This window comes from Pseudophryne corroboree, chromosome 8 (genome assembly GCF_028390025.1).
Source record: "Pseudophryne corroboree isolate aPseCor3 chromosome 8, aPseCor3.hap2, whole genome shotgun sequence".
Lineage (NCBI taxonomy): Eukaryota > Metazoa > Chordata > Amphibia > Anura > Myobatrachidae > Pseudophryne > Pseudophryne corroboree.
This window is the reverse complement of record NC_086451.1, coordinates 438,266,954-438,289,643: the sequence shown is the minus strand read 5'-3', so window position 1 is coordinate 438,289,643 and position 22,690 is coordinate 438,266,954. Positions and strand designations below refer to the sequence as shown.

The 22,690-nt window shown below is 48.2% G+C and overlaps 1 protein-coding gene across 1 annotated transcript; it reads left to right on the top strand.

The window, feature by feature from the left end:
* Positions 1-522: 522 nt before the first annotated feature.
* Positions 523-22,015, top strand: LOC134947936 (prostate stem cell antigen-like). Its single transcript, XM_063935740.1, has 3 exons — positions 523-719; positions 7,893-7,997; positions 21,382-22,015. Exons 1-3 carry the CDS (start codon positions 668-670, stop codon positions 21,582-21,584), a joined length of 360 nt encoding a protein of 119 aa, XP_063791810.1. The 5' UTR covers positions 523-667; the 3' UTR covers positions 21,585-22,015.
* The last annotated feature ends 675 nt before the right edge of the window (positions 22,016-22,690 follow it).

Sequence of the window (22,690 nt, the reverse complement as noted above, 5' to 3'; positions counted from 1 at the left end):
GGACGATGCGTGACGTAACTGAGAGATATGAACGGCCATATCGCTCAGTGTGTATGGGCGGCCGCCAGTCGCCCGGCACTGGAGGGGAAACACTATGTACCATTAGACTCGGAGGGTGGAGTCTAGAGCTACCCCCCTCCCCCCCCCCCCCCCCACACACACACACACCATAACCCAAACCCCTATACATACCATCGAGACAGCATTGGTTGGGGTTTCCTGTGTTGGGATTCCACGAGGTGTCGGGATTTTGGGGTCGGTCACCGGCAACCAGTGCGCACTATTACAACAGCTAAATTGTCCGTCTATTATATGTTATACAGTATATCAAGCCTTATCTTACACTCTCATTGTACAAATTAATTCCCCCCCTCTACAAGGAAGAAACTGGATTCATCACGAATAGTAGGTGGAATGATGGAAATATATGCTGCTTTGGGTGAGAACTATCAGGGTGGAGTCTTTCCCAGTGTTTAGTTTATAAGATGATTCAGCTGGTGGTATAAAGAAGCGTCTCAGTACATGCCCACAATTACCTCCTTTCTTTGGAACATTTAATTTCCACCACAGAAGAGAGGGAGAGAGAACACAGCACACAGGAGACTCACAGTGACACAGGAGAACACAGCATATAGGAGACTCACAGTGATACAGGAACTCTCTCAGGATGAACAAGTGGATTGCAATTGCCCTGATAGCCCTTCTGGCGTGCCAATTAGGTAAGTTAGACTGGAACGTATTGTGGCAAAATATAGATAAAATAATAAATCATTATTTTCTCTGGAACAGGCGCTACAGTGGGTTATTCTCTCCTAGCAGATGTAGATAATAGGGTGTTAGTCAAACCCACAAGAATTAATGTACAGTATATTAGGAATAGAAAAAGCACTTATTGAGGATGAATTATATATAATAGATATTACCAGATGTAACCGAAATGAAAAAAATATTTAATGATTCTCAAAACAAAGAACAATATAAAAACAAGTTATAGTTCTGCCCTCTACTCTTGTTTTTTAACTGGATGAAATGACTACATTCACATTATCCTGTTCCTATAACTCCCTCCAGACATACAGTATGTATGGAGTTCATGTATTGTGGAAAGTCCAGTAAAATTGCAATATACTGCCTCACGGTCTGAGGGTTCCTTGGAGTGGCAAACTGGCAGATGCACTTGGTTGTTGAATGCCTTGGAGCGGTATGGACAAACTGGAAATTATCCAGACGGAGCAGTAGAGCTGAGATTATACCTTTAATGGCTGGCAGTGTAATGGAGATCTGGTCCAGGTTCTTCAACTGAGTGTGAATGTGTATACGCAGTGCTACGGTGCACCGGCCATAGTTTATTATTCTCACACCAAGTTCTGTGGTGCTTCATCTGTGACTTGTACGTGTGCAAACCTAACTCCTGTGCGGTTAAAGTCACAGTCCAACATATCTGACACACTGAGGGTGGTGTTTTGCTCCATTTGTGATGCCAATAAAAATGTAAAGAAATAGATAGTACACTACTTCTCTCAGAGCAGCTCAGTTGCAATGAGTGCCTTGTGCCACATGGACGTTATGGGCAGAATGTAATACCGGCCGAGTTTACTGGAGGTGCGGGACTACGGACAAACTCGCAAGTTTCTATGAAGTGACAGTCATTTACAACACAGGGTGTTGCCCTATAAATATCTGCCACTTTAAAATCACGATGAATCCCGCAGCACCGGCAAACTCGGAGGCATTACATCCCGCTGTATGTGTATGAGGACACAACTTTAATATCTGATTGTTATTACTTCATTTGTGAGAAAACCAAAATTAGCATGAGTGACAAAATAATAAAAACAACAATATATGGATATATTATTTTATCAGTTAGAAGTCTGGAAATAGAGGAAAATACAGTAAGAAATCTTTCATTTAAAATTATTTAAAGCATTGTAATTCCAGCAATGTGATAAAAGTTTACACCGTCTAGTAACTGAGAGGTGCCATGTTCTTTGTGAAAAAGGTAATTGTGTGTACATGCAGGAGGAATGTCAGGGTGGGTGTCATGCAGGCTTGTAACTGACAACAAAATCATTTTATTCTTATTTGAACCTGTTACTTTTTATAACAGTTACTACATGTACTGTACCTGTGCTGTGTATATATTGCACAGTATAGTAATTTGTGAGGGGAGACTGGCACTGCTGCTGTCCATACTGTACCTATGCTGTGTATACATGTCATGGTGTAGTAATGTGTGAGGAGGAGACTGGCACTGCTGCTGTCTGTACTGTACCTGTGCTGTGTATACATGTCATGGTGTAGTAGTGTGTGTGAGGAGGAGACTGGTACTGCTGCAGTCTGTACTGTACCTGTGCTGTGTATACATGTCATGGTGTAGTAGTGTGTGAGAGGAGACTGGCACTGCTGCTGTCTGTACTGTACCTGTGCTGTGTATACATGTCATGGTGTAGTAGTGTGTGAGGAGGAGACTGGCACTGCTGCTGTCTGTACTGTACCTGTGCTGTGTATACATGTCATGGTGTAGTAGTGTGTGAGAGGAGACTGGCACTGCTGCTGTCTGTACTGTAACTGTGCTGTGTATACATGTCATGGTGTAGTAGTGTGTGAGAGGAGACTGGCACTGCTGCTGTCTGTACTGTACCTGTGCTGTGTATACATGTCATGGTGTAGTAGTGTGTGAGGGGAGACTGGCACTGCTGATGTCTGTACTGTACCTGTGCTGTGTATACATGTCATGGTGTAGTAGTGTGTGAGGGGAGACTGGCACTGCTGCTGTCTGTACTGTACCTGTGCTGTGTATACATGTCATGGTGTAGTAGTGTGTGAGAGGAGACTGGCACTGCTGCTGTCTGTACTGTACCTGTGCTGTGTATACATGTCATGGTGTAGTAGTGTGTGAGGGGAGACTGGCACTGCTGCTGCTGTCTGTACTGTACCTGTGCTGTGTATACATGTCATGGTGTAGTAGTGTGTGAGGGGAGACTGGCACTGCTGCTGTCTGTACTGTACCTGTGCTGTGTGTACATGTCATGGTGTAGTAGTGTGTGAGGAGAGACTGGCACTGCTGCTGTCTGTAATGTACCTGTGCTGTGTATACATGTCATGGTGTAGTAGTGTGTGAGGGGAGACTGGCACTGCTGCTGTCTGTACTGTACCTGTGCTGTGTATACATGTCATGGTGTAGTAGTGTGTGTGAGGAGGAGACTGGTACTGCTGCTGTCTGTACTGTACCTGTGCTGTGTATACATGTCATGGTGTAGTAGTGTGTGTGAGGAGGAGACTGGTACTGCTGCTGTGTGTACTGTACCTGTGCTGTGTATACATGTCATGGTGTAGTAGTGTGTGAGGGGAGACTGGCACTGCTGCTGTCTGTACTGTACCTGTGCTGTGTATACATGTCATGGTGTAGTAGTGTGTGTGAGGAGGAGACTGGTACTGCTGCTGTCTGTACTGTACCTGTGCTGTGTATACATGTCATGGTGTAGTAGTGTGTGAGGAGACTGGCACTGCTGCTGTCTGTACTGTACCTGTGCTGTGTATACATGTCATGGTGTAGTAGTGTGTGTGAGGAGGAGACTGGTACTGCTGCAGTCTGTACTGTACCTGTGCTGTGTATACATGTCATGGTGTAGTAGTGTGTGTGAGGAGGAGACTGGTACTGCTGCTGTGTGTACTGTACCTGTGCTGTGTATACATGTCATGGTGTAGTAGTGTGTGAGGGGAGACTGGCACTGCTGCTGTCTGTACTGTACCTGTGCTGTGTATACATGTCATGGTGTAGTAGTGTGTGAGGAGGAGACTGGCACTGCTGCTGTCTGTACTGTACCTGTGCTGTGTATACATGGTGTAGTAGTGTGTGTGAGGAGGAGACTGGTACTGCTGCTGTCTGTACTGTACCTGTGCTGTGTATACATGTCATGGTGTAGTAGTGTGTGTGAGGAGGAGACTGGTACTGCTGCTGTGTGTACTGTACCTGTGCTGTGTATACATGTCATGGTGTAGTAGTGTGTGAGGGGAGACTGGCACTGCTGCTGTCTGTACTGTACCTGTGCTGTGCATACATGTCATGGTGTAGTAGTGTGTGAGGGGAGACTGGCACTGCTGCTGCTGCTGTCTGTACTGTACCTGTGCTGTGTGTACATGTCATGGTGTAGTAGTGTGTGAGGGGAGACTGGCACTGCTGCTGTGTGTACTGTACCTGTGCTGTGTATACATGTCATGGTGTAGTAGTGTATGAGGGGAGACTGGCACTGCTGCTGTCTGTACTGTACCTGTGCTGTGTATACATGTCATGGTGTAGTAGTGTGTGAGGAGGAGACTGGCACTGCTGCTGTCTGTACTGTACCTGTGCTGTGTATACATGTCATGGTGTAGTAGTGTGTGAGGGGAGACTGGCACTGCTGCTGTCTGTACTGTACCTGTGCTGTGTATACATGTCATGGTGTAGTAGTGTTTGAGGGGAGACTGGCACTACTGCTGTGTGTACTGTACCTGTGCTGTGTATACATGTCATGGTGTAGTAGTGTGTGAGGGGAGACTGGCACTGCTGCTGTCTGTACTGTACCTGTGCTGTGTATACATGTCATGGTGTAGTAGTGTGTGAGGGGAGACTGGCACTGCTGCTGTGTGTACTGTACCTGTGCTGTGTATACATGTCATGGTGTAGTAGTGTATGAGGGGAGACTGGCACTGCTGCTGTCTGTACTGTACCTGTGCTGTGTATACATGTCATGGTGTAGTAGTGTGTGAGGAGGAGACTGGCACTGCTGCTGTCTGTACTGTACCTGTGCTGTGTATACATGTCATGGTGTAGTAGTGTGTGAGGGGAGACTGGCACTGCTGCTGTCTGTACTGTACCTGTGCTGTGTATACATGTCATGGTGTAGTAGTGTGTGAGGAGACTGGCACTGCTGCTGTGTGTACTGTACCTGTGCTGTGTATACATGTCATGGTGTAGTAGTGTGTTAGGAGGAGACTGGCACTGCTGCTGTCTGTACTGTACCTGTGCTGTGTATACATGTCATGGTGTAGTAGTGTGTGAGGGGAGACTGGCACTGCTGCTGTCTGTACTGTACCTGTGCTGTGTGTACATGTCATGGTGTAGTAGTGTGTGAGGAGAGACTGGCACTGCTGCTGTCTGTAATGTACCTGTGCTGTGTATACATGTCATGGTGTAGTAGTGTGTGAGGGGAGACTGGCACTGCTGCTGTCTGTACTGTACCTGTGCTGTGTATACATGTCATGGTGTAGTAGTGTGTGTGAGGAGGAGACTGGTACTGCTGCTGTCTGTACTGTACCTGTGCTGTGTATACATGTCATGGTGTAGTAGTGTGTGTGAGGGGAGACTGGTGCTGCTGCTGTCTGTACTGTACCTGTGCTGTGTATACATGTCATGGTGTAGTAGTGTGTGAGGGGAGACTGGCGCTGCTGCTGTCTGTACTCTACCTGTGCTGTGTATACATGTCATGGTGTGGTAGTGTGTGAGGAGGAGACTGGCACTGCTGCTGTGTGTACTGTACCTGTGCTGTGTATACATGTCATGGTGTAGTAGTGTGTGAGAGGAGACTGGCACTGCTGCTGTCTGTACTGTACCTGTGCTGTGTATACATGTCATGGTGTAGTAGTGTGTGAGGTGACTGGCGCTGCTGCTGTCTGTACTGTACCTGTGCTGTGTATACATGTCATGGTGTAGTAGTGTGTGAGAGGAGACTGGCACTGCTGCTGTCTGTACTGTACCTGTGCTGTGTATACATGTCATGGTGTAGTAGTGTGTGAGAGGAGACTGACACTGCTGCTGTCTGTACTGTACCTGTGCTGTGTATACATGTCATGGTGTAGTAGTGTGTGAGGAGGAGACAGGTACTGCTGCTGTCTGTACTGTACCTGTGCTGTGTATACATGTCATGGTGTAGTAGTGTGTGAGGGGAGACTGGCACTGCTGCTGTCTGTACTGTACCTGTGCTGTGTATACATGTAATGGTGTAGTAGTGTGAGGGGAAATCGGCACTGCTGCTGTCTGTACTGTACCTGTGCTGTGTATACATGTCATGGTGTAGTAGTGTGAGAGGAGGAGACTGGCACTGCTGCTGTGTGTACTGTACCTGTGCTGTGTATACATGTCATGGTGTAGTAGTGTGTGAGGGGAGACTGGCACTGCTGCTGTCTGTACTGTACCTGTGCTGTGTATACATGTCATGGTGTAGTAGTGTGTGAGGGGAGACTGGTGCTGCTGCTGTCTGTACTGTACCTGTGCTGTGTATACATGTCATGGTGTAGTTGTGTGTGAGAGGAGACTGGCACTGCTGCTGTCTGTACTGTACCTTTGCTGTGTATACATGTCATGGTGTAGTAGTGTGAGGGGAGACTGGCACTGCTGCTGTCTGTACTGTACCTGTGCTGTGTATACATGACATGGTGTAGTAGTGTGTGAGGGGAGACTGGCACTGCTGCTGTCTGTACTCTACCTGTGCTGTGTGTACATGTCATGGTGTAGTAGTGTGTAAGGAGACTGGCACTGCTGCTGTCTGTACTGTACCTTTGCTGTGTGTACATGTCATGGTGTAGTAATGTGTGAGGGGAGACTGGCACTGCTGCTGTCTGTACTGTACCTGAGCTGTGTGTACATGTCATGGTGTAGTAGTGTGTGAGGAGGAGACTGGCACTGCTGCTCTCTGCACTGTACCTGTGCTGTGTGTACATGTCATGGTGTAGTAGTGTGTGAAGGGAGACTGGCGCTACTGCTGTCTGTACTGTACCTGTGCTGTGTATACATGACATGGTGTAGTAGTGTGTGAGGGGAGACTGGCGCTACTGCTGTCTGTACTGTACATGTGCTGTGTATACATGTCATGGTGTAGTAGTGTGTGAGGGGAGACTGGCACTGCTGCTGTCTGTACTGTAACTGTGCTGTGTATACATGGTGTAGTAGTGTGTGAGGAGGAGATTGGCACTGCTGCTGTCTGTACTGTACCTGTGCTGTGTATACATGTCATGGTGTAGTAGTGTGTGAGGAGGAGACTGGCACTGCTGCTGTCTGTACTGTACCTGTGCTGTGTACATGTCATGGTGTAGTAGTAGTAGTGTGTGAGGGGGAGACTGGCAATGCTGCTGTGTGTACTGTACCTGTGCTGTGTATACATGTCATGGTGTAGTAGTGTGTGAGGAGACTGGCACTGCTGCTGTCTGTACTGTACCTGTGCTGTGTATACATGTCATGGTGTAGTAGTGTGTGAGGGGAGACTGGCGCTGCTGCTGTCTGTACTGTACCTGTACTGTGTGTACATGTCATGGTGTAGTAGTGTGTGAGGAGGAGACTGGCACTGCTGCTGTCTGTACTGTACCTGTGCTGTGTATACATGTCATGGTGTAGTAGTGTGTGAGGAGGAGACTGGCACTGCTGCTGTCTGTACTGTACCTGTGCTGTGTACATGTCATGGTGTAGTAGTAGTGTGTGAGGGGGAGACTGGCAATGCTGCTGTGTGTACTGTACCTGTGCTGTGTATACATGTCATGGTGTAGTAGTGTGTGAGGAGACTGGCACTGCTGCTGTCTGTGCTGTGTGTACATGTCATGGTGTAGTAGTGTGTGAGGGGAGACTGGCACTGCTGCTGTCTGTACTGTACCTGTGCTGTGTATACATGACATGGTGTAGTAGTGTGTGAGGGGAGACTGGCACTGCTGCTGTCTGTACTGTACCTGTGCTGTGTATACATGTCATGGTGTAGTAGTGTGTGAGGGGAGACTGGCACTGCTACTGTCTGTACTGTACCTGTGTTGTGTATACGTGTCATGGTGTAGTAGTGTGAGGGGAAATCGGCACTGCTGATGTCAGTACTGTATTTATATTTTAGCTGTCTCTCACTCTTTGTATTTTGAATCACTTTCTACAGGTGATGCTGTGAAATGCTACACATGCCCTTATACTACCTGTCTTACTCCCTCCACAACAAACTGTGGTGCAATGGAAGTATGCCTGACAAAGACAATAGTTGTAGGTAAGTATCACTAGTTCTCATCGTAATCACATGTCTTGATGAATTTTCTACCTAATGGTAAAACAGCCTGAGGTTTATAATAACAGTATCCCTAGCATTGAGGAATAGTGACAGACTGCCAGGTTTAGAATCCGTAGTGTCAGAGCCTTTTGTACATGTACGTCCAACATAGTTTGCATTGTGTCGTCATCGGTTGGCCATTTAGAAACTAAGACTGTGAAGTTGATCTGTAAGATGGATGCAACATATAATATATTCATTGGCATTGGGTATATGATCCGGGATCCCGGCAGTCAACATTCACACTATAGGCTTGGTGACGGTTCTCTTCCCACTCTATGGGTGTCATGGACATCCATGAGTGGGAATAGTCCTTGGCCCCCTCTCGGTACGCTGACCGCCAAGATCATAACTACATCCCATTCAGTGGGGGTGCTTGATGAAATGTAGGGCGCAGTTTGTGCAGCTGCTGGAGGAAAGGTAGTGTGAGGTGCTACAGGAGCAGGGGTGTAAAGGAAATTGCTGGTGTAGGTGCTGAAGGAAAAGTAATATGCGGTGTTACAGAAGAGCCGTGTGAAGGAGACAGTTGGTGTAGGTGCTGGAGGTAGTGTGAGGTGTTACAGAAGAGAGGTGTGAAAGAGACAGTTGGTGTAGGTGCAGGAGGCAGTGTGCGGTGTTACAGAAGAGGGGATGTGAAGGAGACAGTTGGTGTAGGTCCTGGAGGTAGTGTGAGGTGTTACAGAATAGCCGTGTGAAGGAGACAGTTGGTGTATGTGCAGGAGGTAGTGTGAGGTGTTACAGAAGAGGGGATGTGAAGGAGACAGTTGGTGTAGGTGCAGGAGGTAGTGTGAGGTGTTACAGAAGAGGGGATGTGAAGGAGACAGTTAGTGTAGGTGCTGGAGGTAGTGTGAGGTGTTACAGAAGAGGGTGTGAAGGAGACAGTTGGTGTAGGTGCAGGAGGTAGTGTGCAGTGTTACAGAAAAGGGTGTGAAGGAGACAGTTGGTGTAGCTGCAGGAGGTAGTGTGAGGTGTTACAGAAGAGGGTGTGACGGAGACAGTTGGTGTAGGTGCTGGAGGTAGTGTGAGGTGTTACAGAAGAGGGGATGTGAAGGAGACAGTTGGTGTAGGAGGTAGTTGAGGTGTTACAGAAGAGGGGATATGAAGGAGACAGTTGGTGTAGGTGCAGGAGGCAGTGTGAGGTGTTACAGAAGAGGGGTCGTGAAGGAGACAGTTGGTGTAGGTGCAGGAGGTAGTGTGAGGTGTTACAGAAGAGGGGATGTGAAGGAGACAGTTGGTGTAGGTGCAGGAGGTAGTGTGCAGTGTTACAGAAGAGGGGATGTGAAGGAGACAGTTGGTGTAGGTGCAGGAGGCAGTGTGAGGTGTTACAGAAGAGGGGATGTGAAGGAGACAGTTGGTGTAGGTGCAGGAGGTAGTGTGCAGTGTTACAGAAGAGGGGATGTGAAGGAGACAGTTGGTGTAGGTGCAGGAGGCAGTGTGAGGTGTTACAGAAGAGGGGATGTGAAGGATACAGTTGGTGTAGGTGCAGGAGGTAGTGTGAGGTGTTACAGAAGAGCGGTGAGGCAGTTAGTGTAGGTGCAGGAGGTAGTGTGAGGTGTTACAGAAGAGGGGATGTGAAGGAGACAGTTGATGTAGGTGCAGAGGGTAGTGTGAGGTGTTACAGAAGAGCGGTGTGAAGGAGACAGTTGGTGTAGGTGCTGGAGGTAGTGTTCAGTGTTACAGAAGAGGGTGTGAAGGAAACAGTTGGTGTAGGTGCAGGAGGCAGTGTGAGGTGTTACAGAAGAGGGTATGTGAAGGAGACAGTTGATGTAGGTGCAGAGGATAGTGTGAGGTGTTACAGAAGAGGGGATGTGAAGGAGACAGTTGGTGTAGGGGCAGGAGGTACTGTGAGGTGTTACAGAAGAGGGTGTGAAGGAGACAGTTGGTGTAGGTGCAGGAGGTAGTGTGAGGTGTTACAGAAGAGGTGATGTGAAGGAGACAGTTGGTGTAGGTGCAAGAGGTAGTGTGAGGTGTTACAGAAGAGGGGATGTGAAGGAGACAGTTGGTTTAGGGGCAGGAAGTACTGTGAGGTGTTACAGAAGAGGGTGTGAAGGAGACAGTTGGTGTAGGTGCAGGAGGTAGTGTGAGGTGTTACAGAAGAGGGGATGTGAACGAGACAGTTGGTGTAGGTGCAGGAGGTAGTGTGAGGTGTTATAGAAGAGCGGTGAGACAGTTGGTGTAGGTGCAGGAGGTAGTGTGAGGTGTTACAGAAGAGGGGATGTGAAGGAGACAGTTGATGTAGGTGCAGAGGGTAGTGTGAGGTGTTACAGAAGAGCGGTGTGAAGGAGACAGTTGGTGTAGGTGCTGGAGGTAGTGTGAGGTGTTACAGAAGAGGGTGTGAAGGAAACAGTTGGTGTAGGTGCAGGAGGCAGTGTGAGGTGTTACAGAAGAGGGTATGTGAAGGAGACAGTTGGTGTAGGTGCAGGAGGTAGTGTGAGGTGTTACAGAAGAGCAGTGTGAAGGAGACAGTTGGTGTAGGTGCAGGAGGTAGTGTGAGGTGTTACAGAAGAGGGGATGTGAAGGAGACAGTTGGTGTAGGTGCAAGAGGTAGTGTGAGGTGTTACAGAAGAGGTGATGTGAAGGAGACAGTTGGTGTAGGTGCAGGAGGTAGTGTGAGGTGTTACAGAAGAGGTGATGTGAAGGAGACAGTTGGTGTAGGTGCAAGAGGTAGTGTGAGGTGTTACAGAAGAGGGGATGTGAAGGAGACAGTTGGTTTAGGGGCAGGAGGTACTGTGAGGTGTTACAGAAGAGGGTGTGAAGGAGACAGTTGGTGTAGGTGCAGGAGGTAGTGTGAGGTGTTACAGAAGAGGGGATGTGAAGGAGACAGTTGGTGTAGGTGCAGGAGGTAGTGTGAGGTGTTACAGAAGAGCGGTGAGGCAGTTGGTGTAAGTGCAGGAGGTAGTGTGAGGTGTTACAGAAGAGGGGATGTGAAGGAGACAGTTGATGTAGGTGCAGAGGGTAGTGTGAGGTGTTACAGAAGAGCGGTGTGAAGGAGACAGTTGGTGTAGGTGCTGGAGGTAGTGTTCAGTGTTACAGAAGAGGGTGTGAAGGAAACAGTTGGTGTAGGTGCAGGAGGCAGTGTGAGGTGTTACAGAAGAGGGTATGTGAAGGAGACAGTTGGTGTAGGTGCAGGAGGTAGTGTGAGGTGTTACAGAAGAGCAGTGTGAAGGAGACAGTTGGTTTAGGTGCAGGAGGTAGTGTGAGGTGTTACAGAAGAGGGGATGTGAAGGAGACAGTTGGTGTAGGTGCAGGAGGTAGTGTGAGGTGTTACAGAAGAGGTGATGTGAAGGAGACAATTGGTGTAGGTGCAGAAGGTAGTGTGAGGTGTTACAGAAGAGGTGATGTGAAGGAGACAGTTGGTGTAGGTGCAAGAGGTAGTGTGAGGTGTTACAGAAGAGGGGATGTGAAGGAGACAGTTGGTTTAGGGGCAGGAGGTACTGTGAAGTGTTACAGAAGAGGGTGTGAAGGAGACAGTTGGTGTAGGTGCAGGAGGTAGTGTGAGGTGTTACAGAAGAGGGGATGTGAAGGAGACAGTTGGTGTAGGTGCAGGAGTTAGTGTGAGGTGTTACAGAAGAGGGGATGTTAAGGAGACAGTTGGTGTAGGTGCAGGAGATAGTGTGAGGTGTTACAGAAGAGCGGTGAGACAGTTGGTGTAGGTGCAGGAGGTAGTGTGAGGTGTTACAGAAGAGGGGATGTGAAGGAGACAGTTGATGTAGGTGCAGAGGGTAGTGTGAGGTGTTACAGAAGAGCGGTGAGACAGTTGGTGTAGGTGCAGGAGGTAGTGTGAGGTGTTACAGAAGAGCGGTGTGAAGGAGACAGTTGGTGTAGGTGCTGGAGATAGTGTGCAGTGTTACAGAAGAGGGTGTGAAGGAAACAGTTGGTGTAGGTGCAGGAGGTAGTGTGAGGTGTTACAGAAGAGGGGATGTGAAGGAGACAGTTGGTGTAGGTGCAGGAGGTAGTGTAAGGTGTTACAGAAGAGCGGTGTGAAGGAGACAGTTGGTGTAGGTGCAGGTAGTGTGAGGTGTTACAGAAGAGGTGATGTGAAGGGGACAGTTGGTGTAGGTGCAAGAGGTAGTGTGAGGTGTTACAGAAGAGGGTATGTGAAGGAGACAGTTGGTTTAGGGGCAGGAGGTACTGTGAGGTGTTACAGAAGAGGGTGTGAAGGAGACTGTTGGTGTAGGTGCAGGAGGTAGTGTGAGGGTTACAGAAGAGGGGATGTGAAGGAGACAGTTGGTGTAGGTGCAGGAGGTAGTGTGAGGTGTTACAGAAGAGCGGTGAGACAGTTGGTGTAGGTGCAGGAGGTAGTGTGAGGTCTTACAGAAGAGGGGATGTGAAGGAGACAGTTGATGTAGGTGCAGAGGGTAGTGTGAGGTGTTACAGAAGAGCGGTGTTAAGGAGACAGTTGGTGTAGGTGCTGGAGGTAGTGTGCAGTGTTACAGAAGAGGATGTGAAGGAGACAGTTGGTGTAGGTGCAGGAGGTAGTGTGAGGTGTTACAGAAGAGCGGTGTGAAGGAGACAGTTGGTGTAGGTGCAGGAGATAGTGTGAGGTGTTACAGAAGAGGTGATGTGAAGGAGACAGTTGGTGTACGTGCAGGAGGTAGTGTGAGGTGTTACAGAAGAGGTGATGTGAAGGAGACAGTTGGTGTAGGTGCAGGAGATAGTGTGAGGTGTTACAGAAAAGGGGATGTGAAGGAGACAGTTGGTGTAGGTGCAGGAGATAGTGTGAGGTGTTACAGAAGAGGTGATGTGAAGGAGACAGTTGGTGTAGGGGCAGGAGGTACTGTGAGGTGTTACAGAAGAGGGTGTGAAGGAGACAGTTGGTGTAGGGGCAGGAGGTACTGTGAGGTGTTACAGAAGAGGGTGTGAAGGAGACAGTTGGTGTAGGTGCAGGAGGTAGTGTGAGGTGTTACAGAAGAGCGTGTGAAGGAGACAGTTGGTGCAGGAGGTAGTGTGAGGTGTTACAGAAGAGGGGATGTGAAGGAGACAGTTGGTGTAGGTGCAGGAGGTAGTGTGCATTGTTACAGAAGAGGGTGTGAAGGAGACAGTTGGTGTAGGTGCAGGAGGCAGTGTGCGTTGTTACAGAAGAGGGGTTGTGAAGGAGACAGTTGGTGTAGGTGAAGGAGGCAGTGTGAGGTGTCACAGAAGAGATGATGTGAAGGAGACAGTTGATGTAGGTGCAGGAGGCAATGTGAGGTGTTACAGAAGAGGGGATGTGAAGGAGACAGTTGGTGTAGGTGCAGGAGGTAGTGTGAGGTGTTACAGAAGAGGGGATGTGAAGGAGACAGTTGGTGTAGGTGCAGGAGGTAGTGTGAGGTGTTACAGAAGAGGGGATGTGAAGGAGACAGTTGGTGTAGGGGCAGGAGGTACTGTGAGGTGTTACAGAAGAGGGTGTGAAGGAGACAGTTGGTGTAGGGGCAGGAGGTACTGTGAGGTGTTACAGAAGAGGGTGTGAAGGAGACAGTTGCTGTAGGTGCAGGAGGTAGTGTGAGGTGTTACAGAAGAGCGTGTGAAGGAGACAGTTGGTGCAGGAGGTAGTGTGAGGTGTTACAGAAGAGGGGATGTGAAGGAGACAGTTGGTGTAGGTGCAGGAGGTAGTGTGCATTGTTACAGAAGAGGGTGTGAAGGAGACAGTTGGTGTAGGTGCAGGAGGCAGTGTGCGTTGTTACAGAAGAGGGGTTGTGAAGGAGACAGTTGGTGTAGGTGAAGGAGGCAGTGTGAGGTGTTACAGAAGAGGGGATGTGAAGGAGACAGTTGTTGTAGGTGCAGGAGGCAATGTGAGGTGTTACAGAAGAGGGGATGTGAAGGAGACAGTTGGTGTAGGTGCAGGAGGTAGTGTGAGGTGTTACAGAAGAGGGGATGTGAAGGAGACAGTTGGTGTAGGTGCAGGAGGTAGTGTGAGGTGTTACAGAAGAGGGGATGTGAAGGAGACAGTTGGTGAAGGTGCAGGAGGTAGTGCGAGGTGTTACAGAAGAGGGGATGTGAAGGTGACAGTTTGTCACGGCTCAGAGTAATGCTCCCAAAACCCAGCCTACTTTCTTACCTGGTTAGTCTATGGTCAGACGCCGGCACGCTGTAACAGCCAGAAGGTGCATTATTTGTGTGGTGGTAATTGCTTCTGCAGCCAGGTCCAGAGGTTCTGTGGATGCCACACTGGGGTGCAAAGAGCAGGATTCCAGGATTGCCTACACACATGTATGGGCAGAGTGGGGTTCAGGGTGCGCTGTTGGCGGTTCACATGGTGCAGTTCCCACCAGACCAGCAGCATGGATGTCACTATCTTGTACTGTATCAGGTGATATTTTTCTGACCAATCCTGTCCAGTCTGGAGCTCAGCTCACACTTCCAGCCAGTCCAGAAACTGGGTAAAAAGCTTCCTGGTTTGCAAAGCCAACTTTGTCAGTGCCATAAGTCACACAGCTGTGCCTGTGAGCATTGTCTCTATGCTTTCCAGTAATCCTCTCTGGTTTCTGGGGATCCTCATCCCAGTATAGTTTCTCTCTAATAACTTCCAGTATCCTCTACCATTGGTGCAAGCCCGATTTTCTCTACCATCAGTGCAAGTCCGATATTCTCTATGAACAGTGCAAGTCCAATATCATCTACCATCATTGCAAATACGATATTCTCTACCATCAGTGCAAGTGCGATATTCTCTACCATTGGTGCAAGCCCAATATCTGCTACCATCGGTGAATCCTAAATTATTACTTTCTAGGGGTTGCGACCGGATGTTGGGTGCAGCCAAGCCCAAATTCCCTTGTGGGGATCCCTGGTAAATACCACCAGTGGGGTAAGACTCTGCACCCCTGTCTTGGGTCTTAGTCAACTACCTGGTGTTAGTTTGTGTACTTTGTCTACAACTTCTCCATAGTAGATAGCACTTCAGACTCTGATGCAAAGGAACTATATAAAGCCTCTTAACTTCACGCCATCCTCAAACCCAGCACCACACGGCCCTACAACAAGGAACGAGATCCTGACACAGTTGGTGTAGGTGCATGAGGAAAAGTAGTGTGAGATGTTAAAGAGGGGATATGAAGGAGGTAGTTGGTGTAGGTGCTGGAGGTAGTGTGAGATGCTGCAGGAGGGTATGTGAAGGAGACAGTTGGTGCAGGTGCTGGAGGTAGTGTGAGATGCTACAGGAGAGGGGATGTGAAGGAAACAGCTGGTGCAGGAGGTAGTGTGAAATGTTACAGAAGAGGGGATGGGAAGGAGATGGTTGGTGTAGGTGCTGGAGGTAGTGTGAGATGCTACAGAAGAGGGGATATGAAGGAGAAGTTTGTTGTAGGTGATGGAGGAAAGGTAGTGTGAGGTGTTACAGGAAAGGAATTTTGAAGGAGATGGTTGGTGTAGGTGCAAGAAGAAAGGTAGCGTTAGATGCTACAGGAGAGAGGATGTGAAGATGGTTGGTGTAGGTGCTGGAGCAAAGGTAGTGTGAGGTGTTACAAAAGAAGGAATGTGAAGGAGTCCACAGTTTCCACCACTCCCACTCATCCCAAGAATCCTAAAGCTCATAAGGAGAACAAGGGTTCAAGCAATCCTCATTGCCCCAGACTGGCCAATAAGGGCTTGGTACGCGGACCTTCTGAATCTACTGCAAGAAGAGCTGAGGCCTCTTCCTCTTCAGGAGGACCTGCTGCAGCAGGGGCCGTTCACCTATCAAGACTTACCGTGGCTACGTTTGACGGCATGGAAGTTGAGCACCTGATACTTGCTCGGAAGGGCATTCCGAAGGTCATTCTTACCCTCATACAGGCTAGGAAAGGGGTAACGTCTAAACATTACCATTGTATTTGGAAGAAATATGTCTCTTGGTGTGAATCCAAGAAGTTTCCTACGGTGGAGTTTCAACTCAGACGGTTTCTCCTCTTCCTGCAAGCAGGTGTGGATATGGGCCTGAGGTTAGGATCTGTGAAGGTCCAGATTTAGGCCCTATCCATTTTCTTTCAGAAACAATTGGCTGTCCTCCCTGAGGTTCAGACTTTTTTGAAGGGACTTCGGCACATCCAACCTCCCTTTGTACCGCCTACGGCGCCTTGGGACCTGAATGTGGTGTTGCAGTTCCTCCAGTTGGATTGATTTAAGCCTCTACAGGAGGTTGAGGTCAAATTTCTTACATGGAAGGCGGTCACGTTGTTGGCCTTAGCTTCTGCTGTGTCCGAATTGGGGGCTTTATCCTGTAAAAGCTCTTACTTGCGAAGATAGAGATGAGCTTTGGACACATCAGCAGTTTCTTCCGAAGGTGCCTCCACCAACTTCTGTACAGCTTCTTGTAGTACAGTGCTGTCTGCCAACAGAGTTGGTAAGCCTGATTTGAAAAAACAATGAGGGGGGAGACTTTGAAATTCCAGCCTGTATCCCTGGGATACAATATCTATCACCCAAGGGTCCAGGCCGGACGATACCCAGACGTGACTGAAGTGTCTGAGTCTCACTCCTACCAGCCCCACCTTCAGGTCGCACAGTCCACTGGCATGCGGAGGACATTGCCGTACCTGATGCAGGCTTTTGTTCCTGGGAACCTGCAGCGGCAGGTTTCTTGGACTTAACTCGACCTCCCCTAAAGAAGGTATTGGACGGTCTGGCCTTTCTAGGCTTGTCGGGCCGAAAGGACTGCGTTGCAGATGAAGACAAGGATTTCTTCAGAGCAGGTGCTGCTGAGGGAAGAAACAGAGACTTACCCGCTGTAGCCGTGGATATCCACTCGCCTAGAGCTTCCCCAAAGAGGGTAGGGACTCCACTCGTCTAGAGCTTCCCCTGTATAGGGTAGGGACTCCACACTTTTTCTGTATTCGGTATCAGCCGACCACTGGCGCAGCCACAGTCCCCGACGAGCTGAAACAGAAATGGAAGAGATTCCCGCAGCCATGGAACCCAGGTCTTTCATGGATTCTACCATAAAACCTGCTCAATCATATATGTTGCGTAAATATAATGCCACATCATCCCTATCCATCGTATCCAAATCCTCAAGTAAGGTAGCCAACCACTTTACTATTGCCTTTGCAATCCATGCACTAGCAATAGTGGGACGCAATATGGCCCCTGAAGCAGTGTACATTGAATTAATGGTGTTATCATTTTTCTATCAGCCGGCTCCTTTAAGACGGTAGATCCTGGAACAGGCAAAACCACCTTCTTTGAGAATCTGGACACAGATGCGTCAACAATCGGCGGGTTTTCCCATTTTTTCCAACCCTCCTCAGGGAAAGGAAACGCCACCAGTACCCTTTTTAAGTACCTGGAATTTTTTTCTGAGGATTTTCCCATGCTTTCTCAAATATAGCATTTAATTCCTTTGACGCAGGGAAGGTTAGCAAGGCTTTTTTATTTTCAGTGAAAAAGGCCTCCTCAACCTGCTCAGGTGTGGTATTATTACACAGTGCGAGAGGCCCCAACTATAGAATCCTTCAAAAGTAGACTCAGGACTTTCCTGTTTACTCAAGCATTTCCATAGTGTCCCTTTTAGTATCTTCATGCTTCTGTATTTTATGAAAATGTACTTCATTATTTTCTGTACTATATTATGCTATGTATCTGTTAAGCGCCTTGAGTCCTATTGGAGAAAGAGCGCTATATAAATAAAATTATTATTATTATTATTAACATTCCAACATCAACAATTATTATTGACATCCCTGATAGCCTCTATCAACAATTGCACTCCCTTTGCAAGAGTTGCAGACCCCCGCAACACAGCCCCATCACCGTCTGTGGTGTCAGAATCGGTATCCGTGTCGTCTTGTGTGACCTGCACAAGCGTACGCTTATGGGGGTATATAGCGGAGCGTCCAGAGGTACCAGAAACCGGCCATACTGCCATAGAGCTCTGTAATACCTGGGTTGCAGATACATTACTTGCAACCCTGTCAGAAATCTGAGAAATCCAAGATTTGATCCAAGATTTGCTGGTATCTGTGCTAAACCAGTGTTATCCTGATTACATGGAATGGGATCATCCTGGGAGGATAAATCCTCTGCAGCATATGACACAGTGTCCCTGGACATCACTAAAGGAGACCACCAAACACTCTATACACGCACACACACAGGTGGGACACACACACACACAGAGCCGGCCCTTGCCAATTTGATGCCCAAGGCAAAATTTTGTCTGGTGCGCCATAGCACCGCCGCTAGTTCTGCATCTGACCCAGCAACACTCAGGCAGTGGGGCCCACCGGGGGGGTTGCCCTGTGGGCTAATTCAACCCTGCATAATGCCCCACAGTAATGCCCATAATACACATAATTCCACACAATAATGTACCTTACACATATGCGTCACATTAGTAATACCCATAATGCCACACAGCAATTCACCTTACACATATGCCCCACATTAGTAATGCCCATAATACACATAATGCCACACAGTAATGCACCTGACACATATGAACCACATTAGTAATGCCCATAATACACATAATGCCACACAGTAATGCACCTGACACATATGAACCACATTAGTAATGCCCATAATACACATAATGCCACACAGTAATGCACCTTACACATATGCCCCACATTAGTAATGCCCATAATACACATAATTCCGCACAGCAATTCACCTTACGCATATGCCCCACATTAGTAATGCCCATAATACACATAATGCCACACAGTAATGCACTTTACACGTATGTCCCACATTTGTAATGCCCATAATATACATAATGCCACACAGTAATGCACTTTACACATATGCCCCACATTAGTAATGCCCATAATACACTTAATGCCACACAGAAATGCACCTTACACATATGCCCCACATTAGCAATGCTAGCTTTTTTTAATCAAAATTGCTTATGCTTGCTGTTGTGCTTGCAGTCAGTGTGTGCGTCCATGCAGCTCCCTAGATCCGTGACTGCATTTTGTGAGATGGGGGCGGCTGGATGGGTGAGTTCTTGTGCTCACACCCTTTAAAGGGGCACCCATAAAAGGGATGTGACCTCACCATCCTTTGCAAGCCTCATCCTTTATTTTAGCTTGCCGTTTGAACACAGATAGCAGCAATGTCCAGATACTGCCATACTTGCTGGTTATACACAAAGACCAGTATCAAACATGTATCAACTGTCCATTCTCTTCACTGTTCAGTTTATTTGCTGGTGTCTGTTACTCCCTGCAACTCCATGGCCTTTATTTTATACTGTGGGAGCACTATGCTCTGCCCTCCAGTCTGACGCATCTGAAAGTCACACTGCACTGACGTTTCATGTAGAAATAGCGCAACACAATTTACTGACCACGCATGGCCTGACTGAGAAATAAAGTGTGGGGAGAATACTGCCCATGTTATATCCCTGCAGACACCTGGGGTTTGCATAGAGATAAGGGACATAGGATAGCCAGGTCCCCCTCCCCCATGTGTACAAGCAGTATAGATGTCAGATTTATGTGGTGAAGTCTTCCACAATACACATGTGGTATCATAAGGAGCCATCCAGTAATAATCATATATAGTCAGTGAAAATGTCACAGGTCCAGGAATTGCTGTTACTGGGCTTCTGCTGTCTAAGGTCACACAAGTTAGGGGCATTCAAGCATGTCGAGGGAGTTCAAGGGATAGTGCGCTGTGTGCATTCTATTTGACAAATGTAAACAGCCGTGTATACAAGCACTGATTGAATACATTTAGAAAGTAACAGATAATTTGCAGACTCTTCCTCCCAGCATGAGATACTGCAGGTACATGCTTGGATGCCCCTAGACATGCTTGGATGCCCCTAGACATGCTTGGATGCCCTAGGCAAATGCCTAGTCTGCCTATAGCTAAGGCCGGCTCTGCACACACACACAGGTGGGGGCAGACAGAGTTCCTCCCCAAGAATGGCAAGAGAAACACAGAGATTGGAGCCAACCCACACACAGCGCTTTTACCAAAGGGAGACCCCTTACCATCGCTGACTGTGCACCTTAATAGGACACACAGTCGTATTACAGCCTCCCCCCTTCTACAACCCCCTGGTACCGTGTACAGATAGCTGGAGTTGCTGTGGAGGGACCTGTTCTCCTCAGCGCTATGCAGGCAGGAAAATGGCGCTGAAATGCTGCTGGCTCCGCTCTGAGAAACTCCGCCCCCTTAATGGCACTGTCTTCCCTCTTCATGGATTATACTGGCCTGATGAATTAGTGCTGGCTGAGATCCGAGGACCCCGACAGGCTTCTGGACCAGTGTAGGGGGTAAGCGCTGGCCCAGGGCGCTCCTCACAGCGCCGCACCATGTACCACTGAGAATTCCCAGGAGCGCAGTTAATACTGCGCTCCCTCCCCGCTGCCGCCATCTTCACACCGGTCCCCCGCTTGCTAGGGGGGTCGGTGTCTCACTCGCCACTTTTTCTGCTCTGTAAGGAGTTGGCGGCATGCTGCTGGGGCGAGCGATCCCCTGTGGTGGGGAGCGATCGGACCCCTTTGGTGCTCAGTGTCCAGTCAGTGGAGACAGTGGCTCAGACCCCGCAGGGTGGACACTACTCCCCCCCCCCCCCCCTTAGTTCCTTTGCTGCAGGGAGGCTGTTGCCAGCAGCCACCCTGAAAAAATAAAAAACTCTAAAATTAAACTTTTATAGAAAAGCTCTGTAGAGCTCCCCTAGCTGTGACCAGCTCCTCCGGGCACATTTTCTAAACTGAGTCTGGTAGGAGGGGCATAGAGGGAGGAGCCAGCCCACACTCTCAAACTCTTAAAGTGCCAATGGCTCCCGGTGGACCCGTCTATACCCAATGGTACTAATGTGGACCCCAGCATCCTCTAGGACGTAAGAGAAATATATTTTCAGGAACATGAGATATATGTAGTCAAGCAAGCTGCCCTCCCACCGGAAAATATTAAGCCCTCTCCACTCTCCATCCCTCCCCTACGTATTAAACACCCCCTACCACCCTGGAAGTCATGTACCAGGGCTTCTTCATTCAGCCCAATGCCCCCTTCTACAGTTTAGCCCCACCTGTGCAGTAAAGGAGTAATTAGCAGAAATTACTGCTCCAGGTCCTACATGCTGAGCGGAAGATAGAACCCCCCTACCGCCCGCAGGACATCAAAGCTGCCGCTGATAGCAACCCCACTCTACTGCTGGAGGGGGTAGGGGGTCCAGTGCATTGCTGTGCCAAGGAGCCTACACAGCTGTTAAGACGGCCTTGGAGAGAGGGTGGTGTCCAAACAGAATTTGAGGGCTACCCTACACGCACCTTTTGCATTGCAACATGGTTGGTCCCGATACAAAGTGACTTTTTTTTACATTGATGCATAATCAGAATCAGCCCAATAATAGAATGACTTGTAGTTTAACAAATAAAATATATTGATATATCTTGTGTCTTTGTTGCAGGCCAGCTTCCCATTAAGCAGAAGTCATGTTCATCCCCCGATAAATGTGTCGGGTCAAGTGAAACCACATATGTCGGTATCAAAGTGACAGAAACTCCATCCTGCTGTAGTACCGACCTCTGCAATTCAGCTGCCATGCCCTCTGTATCTATTGTAACCGGCATTGCCGTCCTACTGTCGTTGTGGGTGGCCAGACTCTTCTGAGCCAATGACAAACGTTGCAAAGAGAACAGGTTGCTATCACGATCCTTCCCCAAAATGCTGCACCTGTGTAATTTTTACCTCTATTTGACGCGTCACTGTCATCTAATCCAATTAGAGGCAGCCATCTTGTGTTTGCTGAACCATTAGTCATGAAAATGTTGTCTCAGTGATTTCCCTAGATCTTAGGGAACTGAGAGGCTGCACATTGGTTCAGCCCACAAAATGGCCGCCTCCACTGTGAGGTATATCATTATTTACTTCTTAATGCATAGTATATCATTGTCTCCTATCATTTAGAGTATCCTGTTGCATTCTCCTGTAATTTAAAAAAAATAATAATCTAAATTAGTGGTTCTAATGTACCTACTTCACTTGTAATGTGTTGGTATTATAATGTTGTCCTGTGAAAGAAATAAAGACATTTCTTTATCCTGTGGTTGAAATATTTCTGCAATGTTTGATCATTTCACTTTTGGTGGTGGTCGAGAGATTCTGGAATAAATCCTTGGTGCTCCTAAAGTATGAAGAAAATGTTCCTGAAGACATTGCTGGGCCTTAACGTTGTCACCAATCTCTTCCAATTCAATTTTAAGAATATCAGTATGTGGTATGTGTTAAAGGACAGACACTCTCCCTGCCTCTGTTCTTGTAGTAGAACATGGTGGGCACTAGGACCAAGAGTCTGCTGGAAAGTGCAACCTCCAAACTGTTACTGCATATGTGCAGGCTGTAGCCATCTTTACTGTGTTAAGTGTCACAATACCGCACACACACGTGCAGTATTTACTCCTGAGGTGAGACACCCGGGTACCTATTACCCTGTGTTTGATAACCCTGCAATTAACCCCTTCATTACCACCGAGTTCCTGCATTATCCTTACTGCTGTATAGTAATAAACCCAGAAAACTATTTAAGGACTGTCTGTGTGGCCTAACAGTCAAGTACACATCTGCTGTGGGGATGCAGTCCATTTACCTGCTATCGGGATCCCGGCGTTCACGAGACCAACGCCAGAATCCTGACAGGCAGTGGTATACCGACATCCAGAATCCCAACCACCGCCGGGTATTCCCACTCGATTGTTGGGTCCATGCCATCAACCAAA